Raw genomic sequence first — 14,695 nt, 5'->3', positions numbered from 1 at the left:
AAGAATACAAATCAAACAGTAAGATTAATCCAAATGCAAATGAACGTTCTACTTGCAAAAATCACATATGTATATGTCAGCATCTGCACCCCCACATTCAATGTGTGCCCACATCAAACACATTTGGCACATAACCCACAATTCGTTAGGACGGTCCTCTGAAAATTTCATACCACAAAACATGCAGTTTGCATCGTTCTCTTCTAGAATTCTCTGTCATATCGGGAATTCAATATTACTTTCCCCGCTGTCAATTAATTTAATACCAAAACAATCTTCATCTTCTGAGTCACTACACTCCTGATTTTTATCTTTCTTCTTTCCCACTTCTGATTTTTTTTCTACTCTTCTCCGTTTCGATCCATTTTCCACCTCTGCTTTCCTGGAACAATCTTGTTTTCTCAAATTTTCACTGCCCTCTTCTATGTTTTCCTTAGAGTTTTCAAAATCCAAATGCCTTTTTTCCTGTTTTCTTTTCGTTGCTGACTTTGCCATCGAGGCGGACAAAGCACCGTTATACGGAGAACCTGTTATGCAGGAGGCGCCTGCAGCCTTCGGACCTCGATTACTAACCTTCTTCTTAATTGCAGGAAGTGGTGAAATGTCGAAAGGTGTCACGAGACCCTTGCCCATATTTAGACCAGTCATTGTAGCCCATATTTAAAGAATGACGCCAATTTGTTTTGAAATGTTTTGATGATGTATCCTTATAAATACTTACGATTTAAACATGCAAATTATAAACGCTATGTAGTAGGAATACAGTTCATATGAGGCAATTGGTTTAAAGCATGTGTGGAAACAAGAAACGTGAAGTATATACATACCTACAAAAATTTTAGCACGACGAAATTGTCTTCTGCGCACTGAACAGCCAACAAACACAAGTACACATGCTCCGATCTCGCCCCCAACTGGTGCCTCGTCTTTTGTGTATACAAGTAAGGCGCGCTATACATTACGAGATCAATCCTAGGAAATATCTTAGGATTTATCTTCGGAAAAATGTTATGACATATCTTGTAGGAAATCTTAACCCTTGTGTGCCATACACGTGAAGATTTTTCCTGTCTGACCGAATGAAGTATATCAACATTGTGAAATAGTTCTATTTAATAAAAGTATAAAGTTGAAGAATTACTATGCTAACTACACTGCACATCCCACTGATATTAATATCAGGCGCTATATTGTTAAATTGGATACCTCTAAAAAAAAAAGCATAAGTCAGAAGGGTGCTGGTATACTTTTGGCGCACCACATTTTAGAAGATTTACAAGTAAAATTTAATACTTTGCATGAAAAGACATATTTATAAGGAACAAATTTTTTGGAAGCAACATAATTAAATACAAAGTAATACATCTGTATTGTATGTTCACAACTGTAGGGTTACTAGTGTAAAATCATTATAAATGTTTTAACGACGGTTAAAATAGGTGAGACAATGTTTAGCAGAAAGGGTCCAGCTATTTTTTCTAAGAAATGCTACAATTTCGGTAGTTTATATTCACATTAGTTTAGTTTAGGTTGGTTGGTTCAGGTTAGTTACGGTTATGTTACGTTAGATTATATTAGTACATGGGTCCAACACAATTTTCAAAAAGTGATAGAATTTCGCTTACTTCTATTAATATTAGGTTAGTTTAAGCTAGTTAACTTCATTAGGTTAGATTTAGTTAGGTTGTGTTAGGTCTAAGTACTTGCATCTTCCATTTCTCCTGTAAATTTTGTATGTTCTGCTTACTTCTGGACCCCTTCTGCGAAACTTTTACGTAAGTGAGTGCATATGAAAGTTGACCGGTGTTACTATTTTCCACCACCGGTGTATTTCTGCATAGTTTACAGAAGCTATAATTTATGTTTACGAGTGGAGCGCTACTACCACGATACCATGACAAGTGCTATTCAAACTCGTATCATTGCCAAAACGCACTCGTTTTCACTACATCAACTGACGCGCCTGCTTCCTTCGCTCGCACCCCTCACTGACGCTCGGGAGTCCGCTTAGCCCTGCTCTGACTCGGTTAAATACCATTCGTACTTTCTAGAAACAACCTAGCACAACTTGGTTTGCGTTTTTTGCACTATTGTTTTTATACTATATATATATCTTGACCCCGTATTTGTACGCAAATCGTAAAAGAATTGTAGTTTATCAACAATTGCTTTTGTTGGTCCCCTTCAGGGATTTTATCTATGCTATGTAAGATATTTTCATGTCGGTCAACGCAAATCATTTAGGAAATAGTGACAAATTATAATTTTTCAACAATTATTTCGAGTGGTACATCTAAAGTAAACCTGCACGATCAAAAGATAAATCATCATTTGTGTTTTCATTTGTTTTGTTTTCACTTTCTCTCACCTGATGTCGCTTAAATCGAAATCTTACGAATTTTCTTTCCGAAATAGAGCGTGCTCTAAACAAGAGAAATCTCATAGGATCGTTCAGAACACAGGAAATGACATAGGATCTGTTGCCATACACGTTGAGATTTTGACTCTAGGACAAATCGTAAGAGATTTCCTAGGATCTATCTTATAGTGTATAGCTGGCCTAACGAGCTCTTACAGTTTCTGCCTCACTGCAGCACTGTGGAGCGCAGATATTGCTGGTAGCCCATTTTTAAACCCTAGCCCATATTTAAACCTTTGGTGCGCGGTTTACCCTCCTACGCGGTATTCGCCCACTTTCCTCTATTATACAGTATTAGTTTCAGGGAGACATGTATAGCTGATAATAAAAAAATGATAATCTTCGGAGAATCAATCACCCTACTGCCCATCCCGAGGATCTGATCTGCTACTGCATTATTGTGAGGTTTTCTATTATTTTGAAGGCTTAATACACTAACGTGGAAACTGAGTTCCAATAATAATAATAATAATAAGAAGAAGAAGAAGAAGAAGAAGAAGAAGAACAAGAAGAAGAGGAAGAAGAAGAAGAAGAAAGAATGAGAGCCCCCTCGTGGATAAATGGTTAACGTACGCGCCTTCAGAGTGGGAGACCTGTTTTCGATTTCGGTGCGAGCTCATCGCATTCGGACCCCACGCTAAGCTGTAGGTCCACATTTCGTGTACTCTCGATGCTAAACGGGACAATAAACTCAAAATCAAATCAAACTCCTAAGGAATGAGGCACCAGGTTTCGTATATAATGATCATCAAGGAGAAATTTACTTTCCAATAATTAAACAACAATCGAAATCTGTTTGAGTAGTTTTCAAGACTGTTTTCAGAAGCAAACTAACGTATAAAATGACTATCTTTCTTCAATATAGAGTGAGAAGCAAAAAAGTATTCGGTCGGGTCGGGTCTTGAATCAATTTTAACACATTACTGATCAAGCACAGAGTAGAGATCAATGAAACATCCTTGGTAGAGATTATCGCTGCGTTTTAGTTTTGCGATAGTAGGGATACCAGTAAACGTAGTTATAAACGGTTTTTGCATGTATTGCGTAGTGTTATACTTCGCAATTTTTACAAAGTGGTACAGAATGGACCTTTTCACTGTTGTTTCTCCTGTGTTTCTTCCAACGGGACAATGATAGAATGACACATTTTTTAAAGTAGGAAATGTGAACTCCCTTTCCCACTGCTGTTAAATTGTGATGATTCCAGTATAGATTGGAAATTGTTTAAATATAGCTATAAACGATTTGTTGAAACTTTCTTAAATTAATTGACATCAGCACATCAAGTTAAGCATAATGACATTATTTGTATTGTTTATTTCTAAAACAAATAAATATTTAATTTCAAATGAAACAAATGGGTTTCCTTTAACAATGTGAAACTATAGTCGACGGCCAAACTATGGGAATTCAATACTCAAACTTGAGATAGTACGCCATCTATGACTACTGATAGCAGTAGATTAATAAGATTAAAGATAGAACCTGTTCCTCGGACTCTGAATCCATATCAGAAAGCCATTACTCGCTACATCTTGCTGCTTTTGTTCTATAGCAATGGAAGTTGAAACCGAAAATCGTTAATTTGAACCACTTTCAGATTGATTAGATGGCTAAAGAGGAGATAAAAAATATTCTTAAGAACCTGAATCGATTGCAAACACCCGCATCTCGATACCTCTTACCGTTTTTGCTCTACGGAACTCAGTATTGGAACCGAAAGTAGAAGTTCATTTCGACAACTTCTCGCATTTGTAGAGTTTTGGAGGTTGTGAAGGTATGTTCTCTTGACACCCTGAATCAATTGCAGAAAACAGCTTGTAGCTATATACTACCATTTTCGTTCTATGACGATAAATGTTGAAACCGGATATCGTTAGTTTCGACCACTTCTGGCTTGAATATAGGATTAATGCAGAAGATGGAACCTATTCTTGAGACGCTGAATCAATTGCAAAAGGAGAAAAACACATCTCAATATCTTTTACCATACTTGCTCTATGAAAATCAGTATTGAAACCAGAAGTAATAATAAATTCGAACCATTTCCGGTTTTGGTAGAGTATTCTGGATAGTCATGGTACGTTCTCTTGAAACGCTGAATCGTCTCCATGAAACCGCTTCTCGCTATCTGTTACTCTTTTTGTTCTTTTGCGATAAACGTTGAAACCAGGAATGATTTATTTTAATAACCAACTCTTGTTTGAATAGATAGTTAATAATTTATATGAAATCTATTCCTTGGATGCTGAATTGAATACAAGAAACCACATCTCGACATCTTTCAGTTTTTACTCTAATACCTGTTGACAGACGGAGGGACAAAGCTGTTCTGTAAGACCTCCAACACTTATGCATAGCATAATTTGGAAGTATAATAAACTAAAATCATTTAATTGTAATCATAATTTCAAGTTAATGTTTTTAAATATAAAATAATTCATTTAAAGTGAGATTCCTTTAAAACGATCTGTTCAGACTTAGGAAAATAAAAAAATATAATAAATTATTATTCAAAGAGTGGAATATATATCAATATCATTGTTTGCGTTGGGAAACTAAATTTTTACTTAGTTGCAGCTTGCAAATATATTCTTTAACTTATCTTAGTGGATACAATTATTACAAACAAAATACGACATTTCAAGATAAGACAATAGCATATAGTTCATTGTTAGTATATCAACTATACAGATATGGTTCTTGCTGACTTGTAATCAATTTAACAAGTGACGAAACATAGAAAATTATGAGAAATAAGTAACTGTTCTATCTTATACATTGGAAAATTTTGTTTACATCTGTCTTATCATTGCGTAATCTTTCTTGACTTGCATTTTCTTTTCTGCGCATTTTTCATCGTATCAAAACAAGGAACGCATTTGTACATTCATTTGTTTGGGACTATTCCCTAATTTAATACCTTATCTAGTTTACACAAGGAACAATATGTCGGCAGTATTGCTGTGAAAAGTGCGTTGTATTGTCGCTGTTATTTTCTAAGAAGAATATTGGTTTTACTAGTCACATTGTTTCAGCCTGTATGGGAACCTCTACTTCAAGAAGGATGGACGATAATGATTCGCGGTCACGATCAGAAGATGGTTCTGATCAAGATTCGGACTTGGCTACCATTTTGCAGTACCTTATACGAAGGTCGGTCCTGATTTGAAAGGATAGTGATGTGCCACTAGAGTAATTTTTGCACAAGTTTCCGAAGTGAATGTGATGTCTTCATTGGTGCTTATTACAAAGTGTAATTCCTGTGTTAATGTATGTGCGATTTTTTAGTGCAGTGAATGCTGTCAGCACTGGTGTCATTTGAGGCGAAAATTACTGTGACGAATTCGAAATATTCGGTTTACGATCAAAGAAAAAATCGTCTTGATACCCTTAATTTTATTTTATTTTTATTTATTTTTTATTTTATTTTATTTATTTATTTTTTTTTATTTTTTCACAAAACTTATGGCTTAAGTTGAGTGAGGAGTTTTTCTATTATTCTTAACTGACCCTCTCTATAACTATCGGCCAAACAAACAAACCAACCCCGCTTCGGGATTTTCCTTTATGTATTTGCTCCAGTCAAGATTATTATACCCATATTCTCAAAATTTTCTTTCCTTGGCCAAAAGTTTCTTACCTAAGACTATTAGTCATTTCAAAGCTCTGTATCAAGTATTTTGAGAGAAAATAAAACAATCAGTCGTGTTGCATTAATTTTATCAGACGAAATTACTATAGGAGACTTAATGCATCATTATATGCAAATTCTGTACCAATTTAAAGCCTCAATACAGTTTATAGATAAATACGTTATTTAGCTCTTTTATGATTTCCACTTTTTGAAAGTTCATATTTTCAGTCAGCTACTGCTTCCTTACTATTTATCGTAGGAACATGGTTCTTACCTCGTTTTTTAAGAATACAGCAACCTTTCTTATGGTTTTACTCGCTTGTCTGTATTATACACCAGAAACGAGACATTGGGGAAACTGGAAGTTTTTTCGAAAAAAAATAATAAAAAAAATACGCCTGGGTTCACGTAGGGATCTGAAAATCACTTGAAAATTATATAGTTATGTATACAATAAAAGTTCCAAATTTCAATCGTATAGCTTGAAAACAAAGGCCGGGAAAAATTCGAAAATCTGAAAGTGATCCATTTGCTGTATTCAATCTAAAAAATAAGGACGTAAGTGTTTTTCAAAATTTGGCGCAAGATCAAAATTATATCTAGATAATTAACTAACTCTCTCTATGGCCTATGGAACCCGGAGATTCAATGCCGCGTTCACAAAAGCTCTTCACTGACTTCTGTCCTTAGCCAACTGGATCTAGTTTCTACTTTGTATTCCTATTTCCCCGAGATCAATTTTAATATTGTCCTCCCATCTGCGCCTAGGTCTTCCTAATGGTCGTTTTCCTATTGGTCTTTCAGTTAAGACTTTGAAAGCGTTCGTACTTTTTTCCATTCTGGCTACATGACCTGTCCACCTGAGCCTCCTAGATTTGATGACACTAACAATGTTCGGTAAATCGTATAAATTATGTAGTTTTTCGTTATGAAGTTTCCGCCATTCCCGTTCCTCTTGGGTCCGAATATTCGTCTCAGGATCTTGTTCTCAAATACTTGCAGTCTATGTTCTTCCCTCAGAGTAAGCGACCATGTTTCACAACCATACAGAACAGGCATGATTATCGTTTTATATATTTTAAGCCTCAAATTTCTCGACAGAATTCGCGACGAAAGGGATTTTGAACTGAATAATAACACGAATTCTCTGCTTTTAGTCGACATTTAATTTCCGTTTTCTTTTTTTTTTTTTCGAATTACGCGGTTCAGGTGTATGATACGGACATGTGAGTGCTACCGTTGGAAAGAGCGCGTTATACTGAAGAAAATGCCATATGAGCCATGATCCTAGGCTAAATAGTAATGTTACAGGAAATTTTTATATTATGTACTATGTATATAAATGCATATATCTAAAATATATAGATACATAGATTTATATACATAGTACATAATCTAAAATTTTCCTGCAACATCACTATTTAGCCTAGGTTCATGGCTGATATTTCATTTTCTTTAGTATAACGCGCCCTTTCCAACGGTAGCACTCACATATCCGTATCATACACCTGAACCGAGAAATTCAGGACAAACCGGAATTTTTTTTTCTGAAAAATCACCCCGTCGGAACATTTGCGCCCCTCAGGCCCGGGGTCACGTTCAGATCTCAAAAACGAAAAGAAAGAAAACCGAGAAATACTCAAAGGTGCAAAATTTCAATCTAACATCTTGGAAACTAAGGGCGTGAAATTTTTTAAAAAACTTTTTTGCTTTAAGAAAAGAAGATAATGTCAAACCCCTCCGCTCCCACTTGGCGCCGCCAAGTTGACTATCCGGTTCAAAAACGCATCTGGGGTGTTCTTTTATCCACGATTGATTGAGTTGACCAATAATAATAATAATAATATAATCCAAGTTCAATATGTGTTATATGAGTTTCTTAACCGTTTAATAAAACACTACGGTAGGGTACCTTTTGTTACCATAAATCCTAAAAGAATAAAATAAATACATAAAGTGATCATCCTCTGTACAAAAACAGGAAGTCTTTAAAGCGTTTTTTACTTTTTTTTTTCAGATGAATGAAATATTCTTGGGCAAATAAGTCTTTGTGGTGGACAACATCATGTCCGTGGGTTTTCTCAGGGTATTTCTATTTCCTCCCTTCTCATTCCACCAATTCTTGTATCATCATTAAACTGCCTTGACCATTGTCTTCTTTAGACTAAAATGCATAATAGTGGGAAGTTAAATTGAAAAATGTCATTCCATTTTTCATTTCAAATGAAGAAAAATAAGTTGAAATGTCATTTTTCAGTTTAACGTCGCACGCTACACACTCTTTAAGCTAAAGAAGAGCGGTCTCAAGTGCAGGAAGTTGCTGCTTGAAAGACAGCAGTCTGAGCTTGTATGCACATTCTTTACTACACTTGTAGATTGAATGCTTAAATTCAGAGCTTAAAGGAAAAAAAAATGCTTCAGAGATTTGTTACATAAATTTCATCATATTTTATAGATAAATTCCAAAAAATATTAAATCTTACATCTCTTACTGAAACAGTAATTATGTAAGAAACATATCTCTTAGCGTTCAATATGAACTGATCTTGTTTTGATTAACGTGGTCGTGGTGCAGACTACTCTGTGCTAGACGTCCAGCACGAGAGTGTGACAGAAGAGCGTTTGACTTCGACATTTCGTGAGGAAAGAGCTTCAAGTGTAAACTTTTTGTCTTCAAAATGATTCTCGCGTAGGTTGAGAGGAGCAAATTTAAGTTTTATCGTACTGTGCTACTTGTGCAGTTCATGGAATTTGTTTCGTCTTGAATAGGAACACACCAGATAAATTTGTATCTTTATAAATGGCTAAGTATATCACTTTCCGGCGTGCTAGTACCCTACACATTATACCAAAGGGTTTCTATAATATATTTTTGTTGAAGAATTATACATGAAGTCTCATAAACATGCTTTATTATTATAAGGATAAAATTAGTATAGTTTACATTTAAAATTAGTATTCATATTATTGCAAAATCATGGGTTTGGGATTTGATCTTCAACCAAAATCATATTTTGTAATAGTTTCTGTGTTGGTTATTTATTTGATAGTGAGTCTTTGTCTGAGTATTTCGTCAGGCCAAGTTGTAGCTCATTTACTTAACGTAACTGTTAATGTAGGATAGAATCACCAGTTCTTTACCCTGTGGATCTAAAGGGTATATGAAAAACTGAAAATTAAAAAGCAAGTGAGTAAATAGATGAAAAATTGAGCCTAGGGACGTCGCGATTCAGGAACGAGTAATTATTAACTATTTCACAGATATTCAGTTTTTATTATTATTATTATTTACAGGGCTTGAAAAATCTTGCTTGCAAATACTAGCCAGACCATTTTGCGATCATAGGTTTATACAAATAAAACAAAGATCACTTCGCGACACAGTAAACATGTCAATACATTTTTTATTTTGTTTATTGGCATGTGTCTTACAAATAAGAAAAAGAGTGCCATCTGGTATTTTTTCTTGAATTTCTTGTAGATATTCAGCTGTATGGAGGGCACTGCTTTTGAAATACCAGTGATCGGTAGACTGCTTTGGCGGAAAACAAAACAAAATTGACATAAGTACTTAGCGGCGTACAAAAGCTGAGTGTAGGAGTTCCTTCGTGGCTAAGCGGTTAGCGTACGCGGCGTAAGAGACTCGCGTTCGATTCCCGGCGATAGCTCTGTGGTTTGGATTCCACGTTAATAAGTAGGTCCCGTCTCATAGCCTCGCTGCTGAAAGGGACGTTAAACTCAAAATTAACTCAAAAGCTGAGGGTCGAATGAAAAAGATCGTTCACGATGTGATTCATTGCAATATTACTTGTTGTGTAGAATAAAACAAGTTTTTAATTATCGGACTTTACTCGCCAAATGTAAACAAGTGCTCGCCACTGACGAGCAGGCGAGTGATTTTTTAAAGCCCTGGCTATTTATTTGTTTAACGTCGTTAACTATGATTGGTAATGAATGATAATAATTTATCTAGACTATTACGTAAAGAGTAGAAGTGGGTGACTCATCATCACCCAGGCCGTACTACTAGAGGTAGAAACGTGAAATTTTGGAAAGAGTCTTCATTTTGTCACAAACGTAAGGTGTGTGGAAGAATTTTTGAAAATACTCAAAACGGTGCGACCCAAGAAAAGTGTATAGCACGAATTTCTAGCGTTAGAGAGGAGAAGCTTGGCATGTGAATTCTTCACTGAAAATAAGGAAAAACGTAGTTTCAGCGTTTTCAAAAGTTTCCCTCCTATGGGGGAAAAAGATGTGCAATATCAATCATATTGAAATTTTCCTTTGTGTAATTACAAGGTGCCGAATTCTCTTAAACTCGAGGTATGAATTTCGGTTTGTAAATTGTTAAATAAAAATAAGGGGATGTTTCAGTGTTTTCGAAAATTCTGCTTCTAAGGGATGGGGAGGAGGAAAGGGGTCAAATTCTGTAATGTTGAAAATTCCATTTATTTATTCACGATATGACGAATGTGGTTATTCGGTTAAGTTGGAAACGAGAAATTCGATATATAAACTTGTATATGAAAATAAGGAACTACATATGTTAGTGTTCTCGAAAATTCCTCTCCTAAAAGGTTCAAACCCTGCTCCCGCCAAGTGAACTTTGTGGTGGACAAACACCGTGTGCGTGGTTTTTCTCGGGGTTCTCCCGTTTCCTCCCACTTTCTTCATTCCACCATTTCATTCATTACTCATCATCACCGTCTCCTTTAGCCTAATCGGCATAAGCGTGGGACGTAAAACTCAAAAATTTCATTTCATTTTCCTCTCCTAAAAGGGAAAACTTGGATCGATTCTATGACATCCAAATATCTCTTTCTTCATTGAGAATGTGAGGATTCGCTTAAGATGTGAAACTTTACTTATAGACTCTTTTAACTTGAAATAAGAGAATACGTGTTTCAGCAGTTTTGAGAATCCCGTTTCGGGGGGAGGGAGAATATTCCTATAATATTAAAATTTACCTTTATTTGTTCACAAACTGCCGTAAGAGGGGATTCACTTAGAGACGTGAAATTCGGTATATAAAGTCTTAAATACAAATAATGGGACATGTGCTTCAGCATTTTGGAACATTCCACTCCAGGGGGGGGGTCATTACTTTAGGTTAGGTTAGGTTAGGATTTAGATTTCTGGGCTTTCGGCATCTAAGGCCATTTAGCCCTTCACGTTTTGAGGGATGACGTCCCTCGGCGAGCACACAGTCCGGGGAAAGGGAAGGAAGAAAGGATTGGGGAAGGAAGGAAGCGGCCTGGGAGCTATAAGTTAGGTACCACGCCGGCATTTGCCTGGCGTGAATGAGGAAAACCCAGGAAAACCTCATTCAGGGTGGCTGGCCTGAAAAAGCGTTTTACACTTTTTCGACCGAGTGCCCCCACCGGGAATCGAACCCGGGACCGCTCGCACCGAAGGCGGTCATTACTTTAATATATAAATTTCCCTTCATTGAGAAAGTGTGCATTGTGAGGGTTTGCTTGAGTTGGGGATGTGAAAATCATTGTCATCCATTTTCTTTAGTGTTTAAGTCATATGTATAGAAAGTTGAGCAAGAGAATTACATTTGGGAGGCGGCTAATTTGGAGCCAGAACATTGAGGATAATGTTGGTTTACGTACTTTGTACTCGTTGATCTGATTCTAATCCTCCATTTTAAATTGGCATACAGTCCATTTTTAGCCTATCAAGTTCAATATAAGATTATAATCTCGATTAAAATGTCGGATGGTTAGCACCAATATACAGGGTGTTTCAAACCATCACCGACAACGTTTGGGAGGGGATCCCTGACACCAAGATAAGACAAAAAGTATAGACCAACCTGGGTGCAGAAATTCGTCATTTCGGAGTTATAGGCTGCCGAAAACATGAAAAATTCAAATGTAAAGGTCCAGAGGTCCAATACTATGGGACCTACCGTAGTCGAGTCAAGACTTCACTTAGGATCTAATATGTACGCTATCCAAAACTATTTTTCATAATCCTTCGGTACTCTCGCAACAGTTTTTATATAAGCAGCTTGACTACGGGCATGTAATTTGAAGTATTCGCCAACACCTTTCATAAAAATTGTTGCGGAAGCATAACATTCTGAAACATGGATATTTAGATAGAGCACATAATAGTTCCTAAGTGAAGTCTTGACCCGACTCTTGAGCGCGGGGGACTCGGGTTCGATTTCCGGCGGGAGCTCATGTGGTTCGGATTCCACGTTAATCAGTAGGTCCACGTCTCATATAGCCTCGCTGCTGAAAGGGACGCTAAAACTGAAATTCAACTCAATTCTTGACCCGACTGTGGTAGGTCCCATAGTATTGGAGCTATGGAAATTTAAAGTTCATGTTTTCGGCAGCCTATAATTCCGGAAAGACTTATTTCTGCACCCAGGTTGGTCTATACTTTTTGTCTTATCATGATGTCAGGAATCACTTCCCAAACGTTGACAGTGTTGTTTTGAAACTCCCTGTATATGATCCTGAGTTTCGATTTCTGCTTCGCACGGTCTCTGTAGAGGGCAGAACAATGCGACGTAAGTTAAATTAATTAAACTTACTGCGGTATAAATAATGCAACTGATACAAATTATTTATATTGTAAAGGAAAAGAATGAAACCTTCCAGTTTTACATCCCACGGTATGTCGGCCAAGATGAAGGGGACGGTGGTCATAAGAAGTAAATGTGATGGTGGAATGAGTAAAGTGGGAAAGAACGGTATAATCCCGAGAAAACCCACGAACCTGGTGTTTGTCTACCACAAAGCCCACTTGACGCGAGCTGAGATCGAACCAGGGATCCCACACTCCAGAGGTGAACGCTCTACCACCGAGCCACTGTGCCTCCTCCTATCCAGAAGGAGTTACAGTAGTTGTGTAGTAGAGTTGTCGCTTTCGTAGGCTCCGAATTCGGTCTCAAATTCATCTACATAATAGTTACGATCTGTAGACTTAAAAGCTTTCTTGCGAGCATCCTTGGAACTTAGATCATTTCCGAAATTGATGGTTTTAATGGGCCCTCGATCATACTATGTTGTTCCGTCATATCCTTTGTCTGTAAACTTGACCTTTTTTTTTAATGAACGACGCGACCGATTTGGATCAGAATTGGCGTGAGGAAACACTTTTGGCCAACATAGGCAGCCTACGCTACTTGCTTGAGACTCTCTAAGGCCCACGGCCGAAATCACTATTCGGCATGCTAATCATTTATGGCCAACCAAGCGTCGTTGACATCGACTAGCTCAAAGGCCAATGCCGAAAGCCATGTGAACTTTTATTGACCTGTATAAGTGGTGGGTGATCAATTAAATCTGTAGTCACCCAAAAGCACCCAGATGGCGTATCTCTCCATAAAGGTTTTAACAGGAAAGTAATGCCTTCTTTATCACGGATTGTTGAAAATCTAGACGAAATAGCTCACTTTGATTATCGTGGTTTGTTCGTAGGATATCACAAGATATCGTATTTACAGGAAGAATTACATTAAAAGATAATCAACAGTGACGTACGAGGAAGAATCAGAACTAAGAAAAATGTAGCTATACAATCTAGTATTTTGCAGGCTTGTAGTTACAATTTCTACATGTATTAGATGTCAAGGTGTAATGCTTTTTACATCCAGGAGAGGGCAGGACGTTTGTTTCTTTCAGTAACTGTTAGTCAAAACAGGACACAGCAACTGTAACATTACACAAAACTTGAGGTGCATAGTGACATTCGATTCTTATGTCTCATGGAGAATGAACCGACAGAAATTCACCAAGAACTGATAGAGGATTATAAACAAGTGTATGTGTGGTGTCACGCTTTTCCCAAGAAGAGAATTTTATGTGACATCCTGTGAATCATTATGGTGTTGCTCCCGTAAAGTAAATCTGTAAGCAGTAAATCAGATTTGCAGTTGGTCACTGGAATAGCGTAGCTAAGAAATAAGTAAATGATTTATAGTAAAAAATGTATTATTAAAAAGTGTTTCTTGTTGCTTAAACATTCGAAACGAGTTGAGTTCCATATTATATCAAAGAAATGTGAAAGAAAAATAATATTTCTACTCAGTCAGTTATAAACAATCAACTAACTCTATCTAAACTAGGAAGCACAGTCAAATCCAATCGGCGGGAAAGATTGAGAGCAGAACGAAGCTGGAGTGAAAGCGCGAATGGTGCGTCCGTAAGAACAGGCACGTTAGTGAGATGAGAAATGCGTATAGAAAACACAAAATAGCATGTGGTAAGTTGTCACTATAAGCTAACTATGCATTTATGCTGGTTCAGCGCAGGCTGAAGCCGAAGACTCGCAGGGTGTCTCAGTCGGATCAGGCTCGTTAGCGACGGTAGGTATGTGTGTCTCCAAAGATTTGTAAATTACCGCCGTACAGTTCATAGGTAGCATATTTTTTAACACTGTTTCTGCGTTTAGCCATGACCCACGTTTCACGCCTAAATAAGTCTTTTAGGCATAATTCTTCCTGTATTAGCTATATTTTTTCCATTCATGATACCTTCATGCTTCAGATTTTATTATCGAAAATGTCCGTTCTTTGTACGGGGAGAATAGATTTATGGAAAATATTTGAACTCCTTTCCCCATTAAGATATACATTTCAATAAAAGTGTCTAGTTTTGGCACGACTTTTGAACTCC

The 14,695-nt window shown here is 36.9% G+C and overlaps 1 protein-coding gene across 4 annotated transcripts in view; it reads left to right on the top strand.

Annotated features, from left to right (window-relative positions):
- Window positions 1–5,316: 5,316 nt before the first annotated feature.
- LOC145673772 (DDB1- and CUL4-associated factor 11-like) overlaps window positions 5,317–14,695 on the top strand; it is a 91,780-nt gene continuing 82,401 nt past the window's right edge. For 2 of the 4 annotated variants that reach the window (XM_081743529.1, XM_081743526.1), the window contains exon 1: window positions 5,317–5,575. Coding sequence is in view for 1 of the 4 variants with exons in the window: in XM_081743526.1 (XP_081599652.1) it covers window positions 5,463–5,575 (113 nt within the window). In the remaining 3 variants the exon portion in view is untranslated. Of the gene's footprint in view, window positions 5,576–5,653; window positions 5,693–14,695 lie in introns of those variants that run through there. The other 2 variants (XM_081743528.1, XM_081743527.1) reach the window with 2 other exon arrangements.

The sequence above is a fragment of the Thermobia domestica genome, chromosome 17 (assembly GCF_964235325.1).
Source record: "Thermobia domestica chromosome 17, izTheDome1.hap1.1, whole genome shotgun sequence".
Taxonomy (NCBI): domain Eukaryota; kingdom Metazoa; phylum Arthropoda; class Insecta; order Zygentoma; family Lepismatidae; genus Thermobia; species Thermobia domestica.
Note: the sequence above shows the minus strand (reverse complement) of the source record. Positions and strands in the feature narration are given on the sequence as shown.